Genomic DNA, 22,020 nt, shown 5'->3' on the forward strand with positions numbered 1-22,020 from the left:
GAGCACATCTACTGCGGGTGGGTTGCCTGTTATGCAACATCCCCCAAAAACACGAAGAGGAGAGTCCTGGCCCCTAGCCCTGCCAGTGTAGCAGAAATGATGACGGATGATGATGGCAGCAGCAGCCGTTCTTCTCTGCGTGAGTAGCTTAATGTTGTTTGTGTGTAATTTACGTTGAGTAGGCTAACCACGTTATTACATTAATGCATGTAAGGTGAACTAGCAAACATCATCATAGCTACATGCGGCTGTCTTCTTGTTTGATGGCAGATACTCCCTTCACCCTGGCCAAAAAGGCTAAAATGACCAAAGAAAAAGTGGAAAACAGTTAAACATGAGAGGTTTAGGACAAAGTTTGTGTTTTTTCCATTGTTTAAGCACTGCTTCCAGCCAAGAGTGATACCATATATGCCCCATAGCTGCAGAAAAGGCTAACATTGTTATCTTTTTACAAAAAACAGCTGAACATGAGAGGTTTTTGGACCAATTTTGTGTTCTCCATTCTTTAAGCACCGGTTTGAGCACCGTTTGAGCACCGGAACCGTTTCAAAAGTACCGATTTGGCACCGGTATCGGATAAAACCTAAACGATACCCATCCCTAGTCCTGATATTTAAAACCTTGGAATTGACCAAGAGTGTAGTTTATTTTTACCATGACTTCACAGTTAGATTCTTTATGCTTTGGTGAAAAACAGTATTTATAGTTCTGTATAAGACCACACTAGGTCAAACAAATGAATGTGAATACAGTGCAGTCTTTCAGTTTTATCTCAATGAAGGAATTAGGCAAATGTTTTGCATTAACTAATGCTAACCAATGGTGAGTTACACAATTTATAAAAAAAAATTAGCAAGGTTTGATAGAGATGTGTTCATGAAGCAATGCTAAAAACTCAAACGTGGTGGTTAAAAAAAACAAACTAATATGGAATACCTTAAAATTCCAGAAGATGTGCCACATTACTTTTTTAAACTTGTAAACTAACATAATTAAATTAACAAACTAACATACTTTAAATTATATGGATTGTTTTTAATACTTGAATAAAAATCCCTTCACAGATAATGACTGCTTAAAGTCTAGAACTCATTGACATCACTAAATGCTGTATTTCTTCACTAAGGGTGCTCTGCAAGGCCTTTACTGCAGCCACGCTCAGCTGCTGCTTTTTTGTGGGTCTCTGCTTTTTCACTAATGATAACCAATTGTATTTGTCCATTTTAACCATGATATGTCCTTCAACATGTCCTAAAACAAATATGTATGACTGCCTTATTTCCTCTGATGACTATCTCTAAAATTCAAAATATATTTTCTCAGATACTGAAATCCTAGTTCATTCATGTATTGTAACAAATTTTCTGGCTGCTGCAAGAATTCCAAAACTCTGTAACAAGCAGTATTTTTTTTGTAATGTCTATAAATATCTATTTTATAAATAAAAATATATATCAAAATATATCTATGTAACCACCTGTGTATGTCTATATTGATATCTATATCTATATGAAGAGAGCAAGAGAGAGAGAGATCAGAAATGCAACAAACCTTGGACTGTAAAAGGTACTTTGAGACTGATTTTACAATGTTGTCCCACAACCACCTGCAAACAAATGAATAAAAATCATATTAAATCAGTAAAAGCATGCGTTTTGGCAAAATATTTTTTAAAAAAGCTACAAGCATTCCATAGCGCGCTCTCTCTCTCTCTATACATACACACACACACACACGAAACAGGTCGTTGTTGGAATGCTACTACGCAAGTAACCCTGGCAGAAGGGGTTACATGAATAGGATGAGGGACCTATGGATTCTTCAATACCCAACATCCACAATGATGGTGAAACAACTAGTAGCTCAGTGTCCCAACATTCGAAAGAAGGGACTGCTCTCACAGCTAGAGATTGACGAGGTACAACATTAATGCTACAGCAAGGGGGAGCCAGGACACCAGGTCAGGGGGAGATATCATCACCCCCACCCGAGATTGGGTACCAAGCCCCAAGTGCGATAGGAGAAGGATCGTTGAGTGCGAGAGGAACTGACCTGAAAGATAGGATCATGGCCAAGCTTGAAACCTGGACCCCCCCGTAGCCGGTTACCAAGATTACGTGAAGTACCCTCAGAAGGTCTGCTAGATGATGTTAATGCAGCACTACGGATGATACCTACAGCCACGATTACCGACACTAACAAGCTGGTCTACAATACGGCAGCAGTGATCAGTGAGATGCTTGGCTACAAGTTGAACAGCCACAAGGGGCAGTACCCTCCATGGAGAAGGAGGCTAGAGGCTAAGATCAAGGTAGCATGGAGGGAGGTTAGCCAACTATCGGAGTTGCAGAAAGGCGCGATGAGGAAGGTGCCTAAGAAGTACAGGAAGCTGTCCATACCTGAGGCCTTGGAAACTGCCAAGCAACGACTCACAGCCTTGGCCAGCCGCTTGAGGAGGTACACCAGAGAGATAGAAGGCATGAGAATAAACCAGCTGTTCTCCACGGAACCAGCCAAGGTGTACTCTCAGTGGCAGGGGAACAATAAGAGAACAGCACCACCAAGGCTGGAGACGGAACAATACTGGAAGAGCATATGGGAGAAGGACGCAACCCATAACGGCAATGCTCAGTGGCTAGTGGATCTGAGGGCAGACCACAGCGACCTCCCCGAACAGGGTCCAGTAACTGGGGTGCGGGGGGCCCTCGGGCCTCCGGCCTCTGGGCCTGCGGCTCGGTTCACTCTGGCACAGCTGGCTGCCGGCAGAGCCGGTGGGCACGCCGGTGCAGCCCCCTCTAGCTTCTGCTCGGTGGCTACTGGGTGACACCTTGTCTGGGGATCCTCAGCCCTTCCCATGAGGGTGACATGGATGCCCCTCTGGTGGTCCTCCTTGGGCTCTCGCACTCTGGGGCCTCTAGATGTCTGGGGCCTGGATCTCCTCCATGCCTGCTTCATGCCCTGGAGGACGGGGCTATGGCTCGCTACATCCTCTTGCAGACCATTACATGTGGAAACCATTTGAATACAAGCGCGCTGATCCACACAGGTATGCACACGGGTGTTCACTGCTCGTAGACTTAAATTACACCTTTCTTGGCTGCTACTTCAAAGCACATTGTGCGCTGTCTGTCCTGCCTGCTGCCCAACAACATTGAATATTTAGTGTTTATTGCTGTTTACACTTAGCTAGATTAATGCGATGGTGTTGTGTTTAGTATGTTGCTTTGGGGTTTTTTTTGCTTGTTTTCTATTCTTCTTCTCTCAACAGGTGATCCAGGAGATTTTTTTTCTCCCCCCCTTTCTCACTGTCCCTCTCCCCTTCTGTTTTTCTTTTCCTTCCTCTTTCTTTCTCCCTTTCCTATCCCTCACTCATGTCTGTCCCGTCTGTAACATCTGAAAATAAAATATAATAAATAATAAATGGTAAAATGGCCTGTATTCATATAGCGCCTTACTAGTCCCTAAGGACCCCAAAGCGCTTTACATATCCAGTCATCCACCCATTCACACACACATTCACACACTGGTGATGGCAAGCAAAATTGTAGCCACAGCCACCCTGGGGCGCACTGACAGAGGCGAGGCTGCCGGACACTGGCGCCACCGGGCCCTCTGACCACCACCAGTAGGCAACGGGTGAAGTGTCTTGCCCAAGGACACAACGACCGAGACTGTCCAAGCCGGGGCTCGAACCGGCAACCTTCCGATTACAAGGCGAGCGCCCAACTCTTGAGCCACGATCGCCCACATAATAAAAACAAAGGTCGATCAAATGGACCAATACGGCAATGCCACGATGATCCATTTGGCAAAGTAAATCCATTGGGTATCCTTGTTAGTCCTCAGACAACAATTCTGATGGCTAAAGAACCAAATGGAACAGGCAAAAAAAAAAAAAACATCACAGTGGCAGATATCCAAGAAAGGGTCTCCAGTATGAAGAGTTGGACAGCACCAGGCCCTGACATGGTTCACGCCTACTGGTTGAAGAAGCTGACTGCACTCCACGAGTGCCTGGCAGCACAAATGAACCGGCTGCTAGTTGACGAGAGACACCCGGAATGGCTAACCAAAGGCCGGACAGTCCTGATCCTCAAGGACCCCCAGAAGGGACCGGTCCCCTCCAACTACCGACCAATAACCTGCCTCAGCACCACGTGGAAGCTCCTGTCAGTCATCATAGCGGCTAAGATGAACAGGTACATGGGTCAATACATGAGCGGGGCACAGGAACGGATGGGCAAGAATACCAGAGGCGCAAAACACCAGCTACTGGCAGACCAAGCAGTCAGCCGAGACTGCAGGACTAGACTGACCAACCTATGCACTGCCTGGATTGATTACAAGAAGGCCTACGACTCAATGCCCCACAGCTGGATACTGGAATGCCTAGAACTATATAAGATCAACAGGACCCTGAGAGCCTTCATCAGGAACTCAATGGGGATGTGGCAGAAAACACTGGAGGCCAACCTGAAGCCCATAGCACAAGTCACCATCAAGTGCGGGATCTACCAAGGAGATGCTCTGTCCCCACTGCTGTTCTCCATAGGCCTTAACCCCCTCAGTGAGATAATTGACAAGACTGGCTACGGATAACGACTACGGAATGGAGCAGTTGTCAGCCACCTCCTGTACATGGATGACATCAAGCTGTATGCCAAGAGTGAACGAGACATCGATTCACTGATCCACACCACCAGGATATACAGAAATGACATCGGAATGTCGTTCGGGCTGGAGAAGTGTAGTCGGATGATAACAAAGAGAGGGAAGGTAGCCAGAACAGAGGGGATCAAACTACCAGAAGGCAACATTGCAGACATAGAGGATAGTTACAAGTACCTGGGGATCCCGCAGGCAAATGGGAACCATGAAGAGGCCGCTAGGAAAGCTGCAACCACCAAGTACCTGCAGAGGGTCAGGCAAGTCCTGAGGAGTCAACTGAATGGTAAGAACAAGATCCGGGCTATCAACACCTACGCCCTGCCCGTGATCAGGTACCCTGCTGGGGTAATAGGCTGGCCAAAGGAGGAGATAGAAGCCACTGACATCAAGACAAGAAAGCTCCTTACCACGCATGGAGGGTTTCACCCCAAGTCCAGCACCCTGAGGCTGTACGCTAAGCGGAAGGAAGGGGGCCGGGGACTGGTGAGTGTCAGCACCACAGTCCAGGATGAGACAAGGAACATCTACGAATACATCACAAAGATGGCCCCAACTGACAGCGTGCTCAGTGAATACCTCAGGCAGCAGAAACCCAGGAAAGTGGAGGAAGGCGAGGAACCATCATGGAAGGACAGGCCCCTGCACGGTACATACCACCGGCAGATAGAGGAGGTGGCTGATATCCAGAAATCCTACCAGTGGCTGGACAAAGCTGGACTGAAAGACAGCACGGAAGCACTAATCATGGCAGCACAGGAACAAGCACTAAGCACAAGATCCATTGAGGCTGGGGTCTGGTGCAGGCCGTGTAAAGATGCTCCAGAGACAATCGAGCACATAACAGCAGGGTGCAAGATGCTAGCAGGCAAGGCATACAGTGGGGCAAAAAAGTATTTAGTCAGCCACCAATTGTGCAAGTTCCCCCACCTAAAATGATGACAGAGGTCAGTAATTTGCACCAGAGGTACACTTCAACTGTGAGAGACACAATGTGAAAAAAAAATCCTTGAATTCACATGGTAGGATTTGTAAAGAATTTATTCGTAAATCAGGGTGGCAAATAAGTATTTGGTCAATAACAAAAATACAACTCAATACTTTGTAACATAACCTTTGTTGGCAATAACAGAGGTCAAACGTTTACTATAGGTCTTTACCAGGTTTGCACACACAGTAGCTGGTATTTTGGCCCATTCCTCCCCGTAGATCTTCTCGAGAGCAGTGATGTTTTGGGGCTGTACACGGAGCAACACGGACTTTCAACTCCCGCCACAGATTTTCTATGGGGTTGAGGTCTGGAGACTGGCTAGGCCACTCCAGGACTTTCAAATGCTTCTTACGGAGCCACTCCTTTGTTGCCCGGGCGGTGTGTTTTGGATCATTGTCATGTTGGAAGACCCAGCCTCGTTTCATCTTCAAAGTTCTCACTGATGGAAGGAGGTTTTGGCTCAAACTCTCACGATACATGGCCCCATTCATTCTGTCCTTAACACGGATCAGTCGTCCTGTCCCCTTGGCAGAAAAACAGCCCCATAGCATGATGTTTCCACCCCCATGCTTCACAGTAGGTATGGTGTTCTTGGGATGCAACTCAGTATTCTTCTTCCTCCAAACACGACGAGTTGAGTTTATACCAAAAAGTTCTACTTTGGTTTCATCTGACCACATGACATTCTCCCAATCCTCTGCTGTGTCATCCATGTGCTCTCTGGCAAACTTCAGACGGGCCTGGACATGCACTGGCTTCAGCAGCGGAACACGTCTGGCACTGCGGGATTTGATTCCCTGCCGTTGTAGTGTGTTACTGATGGTGACCTTTGTTACTTTGGTCCCAGCTCTCTGCAGGTCATTCACCAGGTCCCCCCGTGTGGTTCTGGGATCTTTGCTCACCGTTCTCATGATCATTGTGACCCCACGGGATGAGATCTTGTGTGGAGCCCCAGATCGAGGGAGATTATCAGTGGTCTTGTATGTCTTCCATTTTCTGATGATTGCTCCCACAGTTGATTTTTTTCACACCAAGCTGCTTGCCTATTGTAGATTCACTCTTCCCAGTCTGGGGCAGGTCTACAATACTTTTCCTGGTGTCCTTCGAGAGCTCTTTGGTCTTGGCCATGGCGGAGTTTGGAGTCTGACTGTTTGAGGCTGTGGACAGGTGTCTTTTATACAGATGATGAGTTCAAACAGGTGCCATTCATACAGGTAACGAGTGGGGGACAGAAAAGCGTCTTACAGAAGACGTTACAGGTCTGTGAGAGCCAGAGATTTTCCATGTTTGAGGTGACCAAATACTTATTTGCCACCCTGATTTACGGATAAATTCTTTACAAATCCTACCATGTGAATTCATGGATTTTTTTTTTCACATTCTGTCTCTCACAGTTGAAGTGTACCTCTGGTGCAAATTACTGACCTCTGTCATCATTTTAAGTGGGGGAACTTGCACAATTGGTGGCTGACTAAATACTTTTTTTGCCCCACTGTACATGGAACGCCATAACCAAGTGGCCGGCATAGTATACAGGAACATCTGTGCCGAGTATAACCTGGAAGTCCCAAGGTCAAAATGGGAGATGCCCCCAAGGGTGATGGAGAATGACCGAGCTAAGATCCTGTGGGACTTCCAGATACAGATGGACAAAATGGTGGTGGCTAACCAACCGGACATAGTGGTGGTAGACAAACAGAAGAAGACGGCCGTAGTGATCAATGTAGCGGTTCCTAATGACAGCAACATCAGGAAGAAGGAACACGAGAAGCTGGAGAAATACCAAGGGCTCAGAGAAGAGCTCGAGAAGATGTGGAGGGTGAAGGTGACGGTGGTCCCAGTGCTAACCGGAGCACTAGGTGCGGTGACTCCCAAACTAGGCGAGTGGCTCCAGCAGATCCCGGGAACAACAGCGGAGATCTCTGTCCAGAAGAGCGCAGTCCTAGGAACAGCTAAGCTACTGCGCAGGACCCTCAAGCTCCCAGGCCTCTGGTAGAGGACCCGAGCTTGAAGGATTGACCGCCTGCAGGGGCGAGTGGGGAATTTTTTATCCCCTGTAGCCGGTTACCAAAATTACGTGAAGTACCCTCAGAAGATCTGCTACATGATGTAAATTCAGCGCTACGGACGATAGCTACAGCCATGTTTACCAAGACTAACAAGCTGATCTACAATCTACACTACAGCAGCAGTGATAAGTGAGATGCTTGTCTACAAGTTGAACAGCCACAAGGAGCAGTACCCTCCATGGAGAAGGAGCTAAGATCAAGGTGGCATGGAGGGAGGTTAGCCAACTGTCAGAGAAAGGTGGAGAAGGTGCGACAAAGGTGCACAAGAAGTATAGCAAACTGTCCATACCTGAGGCCTTAGAGACTGCCAAGCAACGACTCACAGCCTTGGCCAGCCGCTTGAAGAGGTATACCAGAGAGATAGAAGGCAGAAGAATAAACCAGCTGTTCTCCACAGAACCATCCAAGGTGTACTCTCAGTGGCAGGGGAACAATATGAGAACAGCACCACCAAGGCTGAAGACGGAACAATACTGGAAGAGCATATGGGAGAAGGACATAACCCATAATGACAATGCTCAGTGGCTAGTGGATCTGAGGGCAGACCACAGCAGCCTCCCTGACCAGGGTCCAGTAACAATCACAGTGGCAGACATCCAATAAAGGGTCTCCAGTGTGAAGAGTTAGACAACTCCAGGCCCTAACATGGTTCACGCCTACTGGCTGAAGAAGCTGAATGCACTCTATGATCGTCTGGCAGCACAAATGAACCAGCTGCTAGTTGACGAGAGACACCCAGAATGGCTAACCGAAGGCTGGACAGTCCTGATCCTCAAGGACCCCCAGAAGGGGCCGGTCCCATCCAACTACCGGCCAATAATCTGCCACATACTACCACGTGGAAGCTCCAACCAGGATATACAGCAAAGACATCAGAATGTCGTTCGGACTAGTGAGTGACTAGTGAGTGTCTATACCACAGTCCAGAATGAGACAACAAACATCCAGGAAGATGGCTCCAACTGACCACGTGTTCAGTGAATACCTCAGGCAGCAGAAACCCAAGAAAGAGTAGGAACCATCATGGAAAGATAGGGCCTTGCACGGTATGTAACACTGGCAGATAGAGGACGTGGCTGACATCCAGAAATCCTACTAGTGGCTGGACAAAGCTGGACTGAAAGACAGTACAGAGGCACTAATCAAGGCAGCAGAGGAACAAACTCTGAGTGCAAGATCCATAGAGGCTGCGGTCTATCACACCAGGTAAGAGCCCAGGTGCAGGCTGTGTAAAGGTGCCCCTGAGACATTTCAGCAGCAGGGTGCAAGATGCTAGCAGGAAGGTCATACGTGGAATGCCATGAACAAATGGCCGGCATAGTATACAAGAATATCTGTGGTTATTCCATATACAGACAGAAAAACTAGTCATGGCTAACAAACCTCCTTCCTCCAAGCAGAGGAAGACGACTGTAATGATCTATGTAGCTATACTGAGAGACAGCAACATCAGGAAGAAAGAATACAAGAAGACTGAGAAATACTAAGGGCTCAGAGAAGAGCTTGAGAAGATATGTAGAGTGAAGGCAACAGAACCTTTTTTTTTTAATATATACATTTTATATCTCAGGATGAAAACCTCAAGTGGAGGCTTATTTAAAGCAGGGTAACATACTGGCACTACCAAACTTTCATTTGTTTTCTCCTCTCTCTCTGTTCTTATCTTTTTTTACAAATTAGGTAATGCTATCTGTCACGGTCCGCTGTGACAGACCGTGCGGTGGTGTGTATGGTGGACCCAGGTGCGAACACAGGTGAGCAGACGGGAGTGAACTTTAAACAAAAGCGAGCCTTTTATTGTGGCTGATGACAGGGTATACAAATACAGCAGGGATAGCGTGGCTAAACAGAAACCTAAACTGGGAATAACTAAGGTAAAGCTATGACTAAGAATATAATAGACCGGGCATGGAAACATAGAGGGTGGAAACACAGACGACGCGACACAGACTGTATGAAACACAGAGACTAAATACACATGAGGGATGATCAGGGGAAGTGGATGCACACGGGGAACACAGGTGACACTGATAATCATAACAAGGCACGGCAGGAGTGAACGTAACACTGATGGGAGATGGGCAAAGTAAAACAGGAAGTACACAGAGGTTCAAACAGGAGGGGAGAGAGCACGGGGAGAACGCAGACATAACGGGCTGGGGAAAACATAGAATAAAACACAAAGAGAGACGAGGGCTCATAAATACACAGAGGGGCACACAGGGGGTGAGAGACACGAAGGGAAAACACATAAGGAACAACGTAACAGATCAACCCAGGAAGCATGGCCTAAATAAAGAACAAAATACAAAAATACATGAAAACTAAGAATACTGGGCCCACATGGCCCAGGACCATGACAGCTATCCTTCCATATAGTGTATTTATATAGAATACATTAAATGGAAGAAAACCAATGTATAAACAGGCAATGTATAAAACTTAGTACTGATAATAAAAGTCATCATCACCCTAACAGCAGAGAAAACCAGCAATAGACTCAGTACAATAACTTGTTTTACCAGTTATTGCTGTTGACCTGTGGGTCCACATCATCAGCTTTCAGTTCACACTTTGGTATCTCAATGGTCATGTGTCCATGTAGATTTTGGCTCAGTTTCACTTCAATGGAAGTGTTCACACCTTCTATTTTGAAATTTTGTCTTCCTTTTCCAAAACTGCAACAGAAAACACATCAATTCAACAGGTTTCAGTACTGTGAGAATTTTTGCATGATGAAGGTAAACATTATACTCTAACGATTTGCTGTAGGTAGGTAAAGTATCCTAGTATCCCTTCAGCTTGCTGCCTGTAAGTTGGGGTTTCTCTAGTTTGGGGTGGGGAACTCCAGGCCTCAAGGGCCGCTGTCCAGCAGATTTTAGATGTGTCCTTGATCCAACACAGCTGATTTAAATGGCTAAATTAGCCCCTCAATGTGTCTTGAAGTAAATCAGAGGCCTGGTCACGAACTAATCATTTGATTCAAATGTGATGACCCAGGGTGAAATCTAGAACCTGCAGTACACTGGCCCTTGAGGCCTGGAGTTTCCCACCCCTCCTCTAGATGGACGAGAGAGTTGGTCCCTGAGCCTTTGGTTCAGAAACGGGTCCTGACCTCTGCACTTATGCGCCAAACGACAGTTCAGAATACCCAGCCTTCTTGGATTCTCTGAGTGGGGTGTTTGAGGGGGCTCCACCTGGGGAGTCCGTTGTCCTACTGGGAGACTTGTCTGTGAACATTCTATGTCATCTAGGTCATCGTAGTCTAAGTAGCTTGGAAAGAAAAACATCTGGACTTCTTAAGTTTTCTTGAAGACATTTCGCTTCTCATCCAAGAAGCTTCTTTAGTTCTAAGCACAATTTGTGGAGAGCCCCAGATTTTAAGCTCTGAGTGTCTGGAATAGGTGTGGCACTAATAGGGATAATTTTCTGTGAAAAAGTCACATGATCCGTGAAAACTGTTGTTGGTCCAATGGTCCAATGCTGTTGGATGTGTAGGGAAACTCTGGGCTAACTTAGCAAGTGATAACTATCTTCGTGTGATCATTTATCCTGATCGCCAATGGTAGGGTAAATGATTCTATATAACGTCTTGATGCATGCTCAGTTATCCAGGTAAGTAAATCTCCAAAAGTTGATTCTGTTCACCTTGACCTAGCGTTTTCAGTGGGAGAAACGTTTCGTCACTCATCCAAGTGACTTGTTCAGCTTCAGCTGACTGCAGGTTTCCCCAATCTTATAAACAGTGCATTCGCATAATGACTGAAACTAGCACCACTGAAGGAACAATGGCCTAGGAGGTCAGTTCCATCATCATTATGCAAATTCTCGTGACCATTGATCAACAACCATATCAACCGGCCCATATCAAGAAGGCCCTGAGTAAATGTGGTTATCCCAGTTGGACTTTTGTTAAAGCTGGGAAGGCACCAAAAGAAAGCTCCAGCCGATCCAGGAGAGGACAACTGCTGCCTAAGCAAAAACCTGTAGTGATCCCGTATGTGTCAGGAGTATCGGAACAGTTGAGATGCTTTTTTTCTAAACACCATGTCTGTGTGGCTTTTAAACCCCAAAACACACTGCACCAAAAATTGATCCACCCCAAGGATCGGGTCCCCCGACACAAACAGAGTAACATAGTGAATGCTGTTGATTGCCAGGAGGTTTGTCAGGATTTGTACATTGGGGAAACCAAACAACCTCTGGTGAAACGGATGGCACAACACAGAAGAGCTACCTCATCAGGCCAGGACTCTGCAGTCTACTTCCCACATAGCAAGGAGGTCTGGCCCGGATCTGGTATCAAGCTGGCACTTCTGACTGACTGATGTCATGGCAGAGTGTATGTCAACCAGATGTGCGCCATGTCTGGCAAGGATGCCACTGTTTATGCGATGGCATGGCATATCTGGCTCGATTGTAGTTTGGGTTATTTGGCCCAGGCTCATAGAAGACAGGTCTAGCCCGGATCTGGCATCAAGCTGGCACTTCTGACTGATCGGTGTCATGGCAGGGTGTATGTCAACCATATGTGGGCCAGGTCTGGCAATGATGGCACTATTTATGTTCTTATTTTCCTATTGTATTCTATTAGAAGACCAAATGCCATGTTGCAATACTATACTGCTACGGTAGCCAATATTTCAAATGCAGTTTTGACAGGTTTGTGAGTGTACACTTTATCCAAAACATAGTGATGGTTTAATCACCCTTGCCACTGGGTGGCTGTAGCTCAGGAGGTAGAGCAGGTCACCTACTAATCGGAAGGTTAGGGGTTTGATCCCTGAATCCTCCGCCTGCATGTCATGTGTGTGAATGTGTAAGCACTTAGTTTAGAGAAAGTGTGTGATTGGGTGAATGTGGCATGTTGTATAGAGCACTCTGAGTAATCCGGGAGACTAGAAACGCGTTATATAAGAGTCAGTCCATTGACTGTCTGAACAGTTTTGTCATGTTACTTTTGCACTGTTTTGCATGTTCTGCTACATGTTGTTATTACATGGCTTGATTAAGGTACACATTAGGCTGACATCTGGGGCCAGAGCTAAAACTGTTCAGGGCCAGCGCAGGGCCAACAGTGTGTCTACAACTGGCCCGTGGCTGCACAGAACTTACACATAGTCCACACACTGCAAAGAATGACGTCCTTTGGTGGCCCAGATCAGGTTTGCCAGAGGTAGTCCACACATGGGCCAGCACAGGACCACCAGTGTGTTTGCATCTGGATTTGTGCTGGCCCATGTTTGGGCCCCATCTGGCAAACCAGATCTGGGCCACCAAAGGGCTGTCATTCTTTGCGGTATGTGGGCAATGTGTAAGTACATTGTGTGGGCCAGATCTGGGCCATACCATGTTTGCTATGTGGGTTACACCTATATGCCAGTGGACACTCTTTCAATGATGAGGATGTACAGATCCTGGACAGGGAGGAACGCTGGTTTCAGCGCAGAGTCAATGAGGCCATATACGTGAAAATGCCATATATGTGAAAAGTTGCTTGAAGACGTTTCACCTCTCATCCAAGAAGCTTCTTCAGTTCTAAGTTCAAATGGTGGAGAGTCCCAAATTTAAGCCCTGTGGGAGTGCCCCACTAAGAGGGACATTGGACCCCCTAATGATCCTATACCTAATCACACAAGCCAAGTTGTGAAAATGGGTGTAGGTCACAATCAGTCAAGGTTTTGGGTGAGCTCATTGTGAAATCTAACCCCACCCTATCATGTGATTTCCTTAGGCTTAAATACACACATAAGGTACTTAGGGAGAGGGAACACAGCTAGGGAAAACAAGATATGTGAACTGAATCTAACTAATGAGAAAAGGGGAAGGAAAACTAAACACAACACACTTAAGCCAAGAGATTGGTTTGTCTGGCTTGGATTGGCAGGCTGTTGCCACTTGAGGCTTCGCATCTTTTTTCTGAATCACTACAACCTTCACTGAGTATTTTAGGAGCATTTGCAGCCTTTTTTTTTTTTTTTACGCACACAATAATATCACGTTCCAATTCCCCTGTGATGTTCAGGCCCTCGATTTGAAACTGGAGACCAGAATTCTCAAGGAGATGAAGAGCCATGTGACGTGGGTCTACTGCCAGACTGGTTATGGTCAGCCTTAAAGGGAGAGAGGTAACAGGTAACACAAGATAACTAATAAATATAGGAATATGAAACCTATTATTAATAAGAATATAAATGGTAATAATAATAAAACCAGTATACCTTTTCACTTCAATATAAAATATCTTCCACATGTTATATGAGAAATCTGGAAAAGTGTTGTTAACCAGTTCATTGAGAAAACCCAGACCGACATCCTTTACTGCAAAAACATAAGCAAAATACAGGGAGTGCAGAATTATTAGGCAAATGAGTATTTTGTCCTCATCATCCTCTTCATGCATGTTGTCTTACTCCAAGCTGTATAGGCCCGAAAGCCTACTACCAATTAAGCATATTAGGTGATGTGCATCTCTGTAATGAGAAGGGGTATGGTCTAATGACAGGAATATCAGGTGTCCATAATTATTAGGCAACGTCCTTTCCTTTGGCAAAACGGGTCAAAAGAAGGACTTGACAGGCTCAGAAAAGTCAAAAATAGTGAGATATCTTGCAGAGGGATGCAGCAGTCTCAAAATTGCAAAGCTTCTGAAGCGTGATCACCGAACAATCAAGCGTTTCATTCAAAATAGTCAACAGCGTCGCAAGAAGCGTGTGGAAAAACCAAGGTGCAAAATAACTGCCCATGAACTGAGAAAAGTCAAGCGTGCAGCTGCCAAGATGCCACTTGCCACCAGTTTGGCCATATTTCAGAGCTGCAACATCACTGGAGTGCCCAAAAGCACAAGGTGTGCAATACTCAGAGACATGGCCAAGGTAAGAAAGGCTGAAAGACGACCACCACTGAACAAGACACACAAGCTGAAACGTCAAGACTGGGCCAAGAAATATCTCAAGACTGATTTTTCTAAGGTTTTATGGACTGAGGAAATGAGAGTGAGTCTTGATGGGCCAGATGGATGGGCCCGTGGCTGGATTGGTAAAGGGCAGAGAGCTCCAGTCCGACTCAGACGCCAGCAAGGTGGAGGTGGAGTACTGGTTTGGGCTGGTATCATCAAAGATGAGCTTGTGGGGCCTTTTCGGGTTGAGGATGGAGTCAAGCTCAACTCCCAGTCCTACTGCCAGTTTCTGGAAGACACCTTCTTCAAGCAGTGGTACAGGAAGAAGTCTGCATCCTTCAAGAAAAACGTGATTTTCATGCAGGACAATGCTCCATCACACGCGTCCAAGTACTCAATTAAATTCAATTCAATTTTATGAATATGATGATATAGCGCCAAATCACAACATAAGTCGCCTCAAGGTGCTTCATAGATACAGAGAAAAACCCAACAATCATATGACCCCCTATGAGCAAGCACATTGGCAACAGTGGGAAGGAAAAAACTCCCTTTTAACAGGAAGAAACCTCCGGCAGAACCAGGCTCAGGGAGGGGCGGCCATCTGCTGCGACCGGTTGGGGTGAGAGAAGGAAGGCAGGATAAAGACATGCTGTGGAAGAGAGACAGAGGTTAATAACAGATATGATTTATCTAACCCACTGCATATGCATCTGGTACACTAGCTGCACAAGGGCTCAGAGGAAAGCACTCCAAGGGATCATTAACACCGCCCAAAATATCACTGGCTGCCCTCTCCCTTAGGCAGACGTTACAGAGCAATCAGTGTAAGGACAAATAGACTCAAACACTACCTTTATCCAACTGGAATAACACATCTGAATACTACAAAAAAAAATGTCCATCACACCACTCTTGTGTTAATCTATGCGCGGTCTGAAGCATGTATGTGGGAATGTATGTGAATGTTTACTGATACTTCTTATTAGCACTTTAAGTATTCTGTTTATTTTATTTATTGAATTTTATTGTTTTATTTTTATTTTGATATTGTTAGGGATGATGCAATGATCGGGGACCATTCTTAATTTCGTTGTACCTGTGACAATGACAATAAAGATTCTGATTCTGAAATGTAAACTCGAACACAATAGCTGTGTCCCAATTCAGGGTCTGCATGCTTGAAGTACACGCACTACGCGTACTACGTACGGTGCGTACTATAAGTACGAGAAGTGCGGGCCCCTGCACGGTACATACCACCGGCAGATAGAGGAGGTGGCTGATATCCAGAAATCATACCAGTGGCTGGACAAAGCTGGACTGAAAGACAGCACAGAGGCACTAATCATGGCAGCACAAGAACAAGCTCTGAGTACAAGATCCATAGAGGCTGGGGTCTATCACACCAGGCAAGACCCCAGGTGCAGGCTGTGTAAAGATGCCCCAGAGACAATCCAGCACATAACAGCAGGGTGCAAGATGCTAGCAGGCAAGGCATACATGGAACGCCATAACCAAGTGGCCGGCATAGTGTACAGGAACATCTGTGCCGAGTATAACCTGGAAGTCCCGAGGTCAAAATGGGAGATGCCCCCAAGGGTGATGGAGAATGACCGAGCTAAGATCCTGTGGGACTTCCAGATACAGACGGACAAAATGGTGGTGGCTAACCAACCGGACATAGTGGTGGTAGACAAACAGAAGAAGACGGCCGTAGTGATCGATGTAGCGGTTCCGAATGACAGCAATATCAGGAAGAAGGAACACGAGAAGCTGGAGAAATACCAAGGGCTCAGAGAAGAGCTCGAGAGGATGTGGAAGGTGAAGGTAACGGTGGTCCCCGTGGTAATCGGAGCACTAGGTGCGGTGACTCCCAAGCTAGGCGAGTGGCTCCAGTAGATCCCGGGAATAACATCGGAGATCTCTGTCCAGAAGAGCGCAGTCCTGGGAACAGCTAAGATACTGTGCAGGACCCTCAAGCTCCCAGGCCTCTGGTAGAGGACCCGAGCTTGAAGGATAAACCGCCCACAGGGGCATGCTGGGTGTTTTTTTTTTTTTATATATATCTGACTTTCAGCTTGTTGTGTTTGTAGATATATGACTGACTTATTATTATTATTATTAATTATTAAACATTCGCACATAAATAAGTTACGTCATATTCAGTACTTTTGACAGTTCACTCTTCGGCCGCTCCATCTTATTAGGGAAATTCCACATACATAAATGTCAATTTCAAGACTCAACCCCATCATTTAATTTGTTTTTGATTGAAATTGAATATTACTCGAACTCTCTTAAATTAACTTCCAATATAAAAGGTTTATCATTGATTGAAATTCATTCAGAAATGTTTAACGAATGAGCTGTCACAACTTTCAAATACAAAGTTGTTATGAAGTCTGTCACATTCCCCCCCCCCCTTTTTTCTTTTTTTTTATCCTTCATTTATTTATCCTTCTTATTTCATTGTACTGTATATTGTTACTCTTATTTGCCTTGTATGTCTACTGTACAAACTGAACTGGAATGACTGACTGTTCGCTGTGTAAGTTCAATAAAGTTTGAAGAAAAAAAAAAACCTCTTCAGCCGCTCCCGTCTGCCGTATTTTGCGGCAAAATTATCCACACCCACCGCCGCGCTATGAATTGTGGGATATATGGGACCACGAAGCATGCACCGGACCACGCTTGATATTTGGGGAAATCGACGGCGCAATTGGAGTATGCATTTGAAGTACACTTCGAATTGGGACAGCCGTCGTCACGTGGCGGTGACGTAACCACACTTGAAATGCGTACTTCAAGCGTGCAGACCCTGAATTGGGACACAGCCAATGACATGAAAACTGGACTTTAAAAATAAACAGGAAAACATGATGAGGCAGACCAAACAACAAGGGAAGGTGGGACCAAAGCCCAGGGAAAGGGGAAATGAGGGGATCCAATAACAGAACTAAGGATGAACCACTTAGTGTCATGATCCTGGGTCATTTTGACCCAGCGTTTTGTGTTTCCTTGGATTTCATTTTGTGCTTTGTGTTTATTCTGATTTTGTATTAGTTTAGGGTCGAACCTGGGGTTTAGAGTTTTATAAGTCCTACCTGTGTCTGTCCTCAGTGCTCTGTTCATGTCCATGTGTTTGTGTTGTAAAACAGTCTGTGTGTTTCCTGTTTTACTTTGAAGGTTTGTGTCTCGTCTGGTGAATTTGGTTCAGCTGTGCTCCCCTCCTGTGTGCCATTCCCTCATTACCTTCTGTGTATTTATAGGGTGTGTCTGCCTGTGTCCCCAGTTGCGTCGTCTGTGTTTCTTGGTAATCCCAGTGTCTCTCTGTCCTTTATTCCTGCTCTCCTTTCTCTACTCGTCATCCCCGGTGTCACTTCCTTATGTTTTTCCGTGAGTTATGGTTTCAGGTTTGGTTTGTTATTAGTTTCCCCAGTCTAGGTTTATGTTTAGTTCTGTCCTGACTTTGGTTATTTTCCACTGTAAATAAATCCTCATTCGCATCTCCACTGCCATCTGCATCTTGGGTCCTCATTCATTCCACAACACGACTGCTGCCCCAGCCGTGACACTTAGGGGTTTTACGGGAGCTAGATGAGCTAAACCCAAACAATAAATGGCAAAACATGAAGCCTCAACTAATAATATAAAACAAGAACTTAACATTTCCCCATACTAATAAAAGAAATAAACAATATATCATGAACTCAAAATGCTGGGTCACAGACCCAGCCCATGACAAGAGCTTTCAGTTTTCAGGCTTCTCTTCTGTGGAACCAACTTCCAGTTTGGATTCGACAGACACTATCTCTACTTTTAAGATTAGGCTTAAAACTTTCCCTTTTTGGTAAAGCATATAGTTAAGGCTGGATCAGGTGACCCTGAATCCTCCCTTAGTTATGCTGCAATAGACGTAGGCTGCCGGGGATTCCCATGATGCATTGAGTTTTTCCTTTCCAGTCACCTTTCTCACTCACTATGTATTAATAGACCTCTCTGCACTGAATCATACTTGTTGTTAATCTGTGTCTCTCTTCCACAGCATGTCTTTATCCTGTCTTCCTTCTCCCACCCCAACCGGTCGCAGCAGATGGCCGCGCCTCCCTGAGCTTGGACCTGCTGGAGGTTTCCTCCTGTTACAAGGGAGTTTTTCCTTCGCACTGTCGCCAAAGTGCTTGCTCATAGGGGGTCATATGATTGTTGGGTTTTTCTCTGTATCTATTAGTGTATGATCTACTGTAAAATATAAAGCGCCTTGAGGTGACTGTTGTTGTGATTTGGCGTTATATAAATAAAATTAAATTGAATTTAATTGAATTTCCGTGGTGCTGATGTTGCGCTGAGCGGGCAGCACCTGAAGTATTTGAAGTGTTGGAATGTGGATGTTTCAACATGGCTTGAAAAAACTGCCAGCTAGTAACGTCCCTCTCACTGGTAGGCGAAGTGGCTTTTAGCCACAGATTATTTGCGATGTGCACCGTTGGCCTGGCAGTAGATATTTACTTTTTAATGCACCTTTTCAGATTAAATCACTGTGTGTCGTACCATCAGTTAACCCTCCACGTGCCAGCTGTGGTACGAGTACCAAGGGTTGCCGGCGTCTGATCTATTGCATAGCTCTCCTCACATCAAGAAGCTGTCAATCAAAATCAATACAACTCTTCTTGCATCTGGAGCTTGTGAAAGACTGTGCGAGACTCCTGTTCACTGCTGAACAGTTAAAGCTTCACAGCAAGATCCTTGAGGGCAAACTGCTGCTGAAGCTCAACCATCACCTTACTGAGTTAAGAAATGGCGCTTTTTTTGCTAAATATGCAGAAATTGATGCACACCCATACAATTTATGGTAAAGTGAGCTGCCTTGTATGAGGCTTGAGGCTGCTGTGCCATTTGGAGAAAATTGAATATAAAGTACACAGCACATCTTTTCACTGGAAATAGTTTCCACTTTTCATATATTTATATTATTCACTGTAGTTATTAGTTTTTAAAAAAAGCTTTATATTGTGAAAAACTGAAATCTGGAAATTAGAATTGTTGTGCCTTAATTTGTTAATGGTTTTACACATATTCTATTTGAAAACACTACAATTTGTATACTTTTTTTTGTTTGTCTGATAGCATTTATTTTTTAAAAAAAGTAAAAAATAAATCAGACATTACAACCAGTTACTCAGTACTTGAGTTTTCTACTCCAGCCGTCGCTGAGAGAGGTGCTCCAATTATTTTCAGCAGCGCAGAATAGCAGCTCTGGTCCTGGGGTAAGCCGCTATAAATTATATTTACTAGTACTCCCAATTAAAGGAGGTTAAAGTACTCTAAAGGAGGTTAGTACATTTATCTTTTGTTTTCGTAACCTCTTCGTGGCGATCTGTTTGACCTTAATTGGAGGATCGAAACCCCTGCCCAGCTGCTGTGTCAGGGCTTCTCCTCGGTGGAACTGGTGTCTTGTCTCTTGTCTTGTTTTGCCTTGTCTCTGCTGTTTTGCCTTGTCTCGTCGTGTTTTTGTTTTATTTTGTCTTATCCCAAAGCATCATTTTTTTTCCTCATCCTGGTTTTTTATTTGTGCTTACCTTTTTTTGGTTCGCCTGATTCTATTGAGTTCATTCCGGATCATAACTTGCAGTCACACTTCTGTATTTGGGCTAGAGTGATCCTCCGCCCGTGTGCTGTGCTGGTGCCGGAAATCCTATATCACTTCAGGTGGCTGGTCCCAGTTTGTGGGGAGTTGCACCGACTTTTGTTGTGATTTGGCGCTATACAAATAAAATTGAATTGAATTGAATTGCGGTCGAGCCTACACAAGCTGGGGTTTGAGTTGTGGAGTGCAAGTCTTCCATTCTGCATTGTGTGTGTGTATGTAGATGCGTGTGTGCTTTTCTTTTCTTTGTGTTTATTAAAGATATAAGTTACTTTTTTATCCCTTTTATCAATGAATAGAGCCTGTCACGCTGTGACCTTTTTTTAATTCTTTTTTTTTTAATGTGTTGTGTATTTTCAAAGAGCAGAGGACTTGCCAGTGGCCCTGGGACTTCAGGTGGTGGGTCATTTTCCACATTTCTTTTTGTACAGCACTGTGTGTATTTTATTCTATTCTCAAATGATTTTATATTTTCTGGGGCTGAAATTCACCTAGGTGTTGTTGTTGTTTTAATAGCTTTTATCCAACCCCCTCTGACCACTTGATCACATTTACATGATTGAAATAAATTTACTAACAAACAAATTCATTTTAGCAAAGATACAACTTGTAAAAAAGATGAATGGATGTTCCGTGGCATTCTGTAAAACTAAAGTGAGGTGTTTTGATCTTACAAACATCAAAAGATTTGTTGGTGATTCGCAGTTGAAGGCCGGTAGGATCAGTAGCATCGGTGGAGGACATCAGGAACAGAAAGAGAAGAGAAAATACACAGGGAGTCATCCTGAGCCAAAATTCTGAAACACAAAAAAAGGAAAAAGAAATACAAACAATATAAGTTACACAATTGTACTGGATATTTTCTCCTCTTGCAGCAACATTACAACCTAAAACCTCTATATTACCACTGTTGGGGGGGGGGGAGTATTCGTATTTGTATTCGATTAAAATTCAAAATAGGCATAAAAATCCTGTTATTTGCATTAAACTCGTAATTAACGTGATAGTGTAAGTATGCTTTAATTATATCCATTATAATAATTATGGATATGCAGTATTAGTTGATGTTTTTCCATAAATCCAGCAATGAACATGTAACAAGGAACGTCATTGAAAAGAAAATAACATAACAGCCATTGCCTCATCCATGGTTAAACCAACAACTAATAAAATACCATTGTGAACATTATAAACCCCCCACCACCCGTCCTTGTTGGAGGACGCTGAACAGACAGCGAAACTGACTTGCAGGGGCAGAACATGGCTTTGATGATGAATTAGTGCATGTAGGGGGGTTGGCAGACAGTACCAGGAGAAGATGCTTTAAGTGCATGTGATTATGCATAACAGATGTTGACAGACTTTTAATATCTCTGCCTCTGCTGATTTGACTTTTGCACACATTAGATATCACTTTGGTTTTATCTGCAGCACTGACTGTAAAATGCTTCCACACAGAACTTGAGTTTTTTTGGCTGGTGGAGGACCAAGAAATGGCTCAGCAGCAGCCACACTCTTTTCTATTTGGTTTCCCAAATCCATGTGGGGAGTTTCAGCTAAGTTAATGACTGACAGGAAGCTATGCTAATGTTAACCGGCCTACATCTTGCTGTCTGCAAAAGACAAGAGTAACTCAAACGTACCATATAACTCGCACAAGTGCATACAATTCGATACAACTACACAAGCATTGTTTTAACCTTTTTAACTGAACATTAACGTTACTCTGTCAACAGCCTATTGTCTAAAT

The 22,020-nt window shown here is 44.7% G+C and overlaps 1 protein-coding gene across 2 annotated transcripts in view; it reads right to left on the bottom strand.

Moving 5' to 3' along the window:
- Positions 1 to 21,104, bottom strand: part of LOC120720737 (phospholipid transfer protein-like) — a 53,802-nt gene extending 32,698 nt beyond the window's left edge. For both annotated transcript variants that reach the window (XM_040010506.1, XM_040010505.1), the window contains exons 1-5: positions 20,945 to 21,104; positions 13,947 to 14,046; positions 13,713 to 13,838; positions 10,248 to 10,403; positions 1,552 to 1,606 (exon numbers count right to left, since the gene is read on the bottom strand). In XM_040010506.1, the coding sequence (XP_039866440.1) occupies positions 1,552 to 1,606; positions 10,248 to 10,403; positions 13,713 to 13,838; positions 13,947 to 14,046; positions 20,945 to 21,053 (546 nt within the window). In that variant the 5' untranslated portion in view covers positions 21,054 to 21,104. The remainder of the gene's footprint in view (positions 1 to 1,551; positions 1,607 to 10,247; positions 10,404 to 13,712; positions 13,839 to 13,946; positions 14,047 to 20,944) is intronic.
- Between the last annotated feature and the right edge of the window lie 916 nt (positions 21,105 to 22,020).

Source organism: Simochromis diagramma, unplaced genomic scaffold, assembly GCF_900408965.1.
Source record: "Simochromis diagramma unplaced genomic scaffold, fSimDia1.1 OVJJ01000594.1, whole genome shotgun sequence".
NCBI classification, from domain to species: Eukaryota; Metazoa; Chordata; class Actinopteri; order Cichliformes; family Cichlidae; genus Simochromis; species Simochromis diagramma.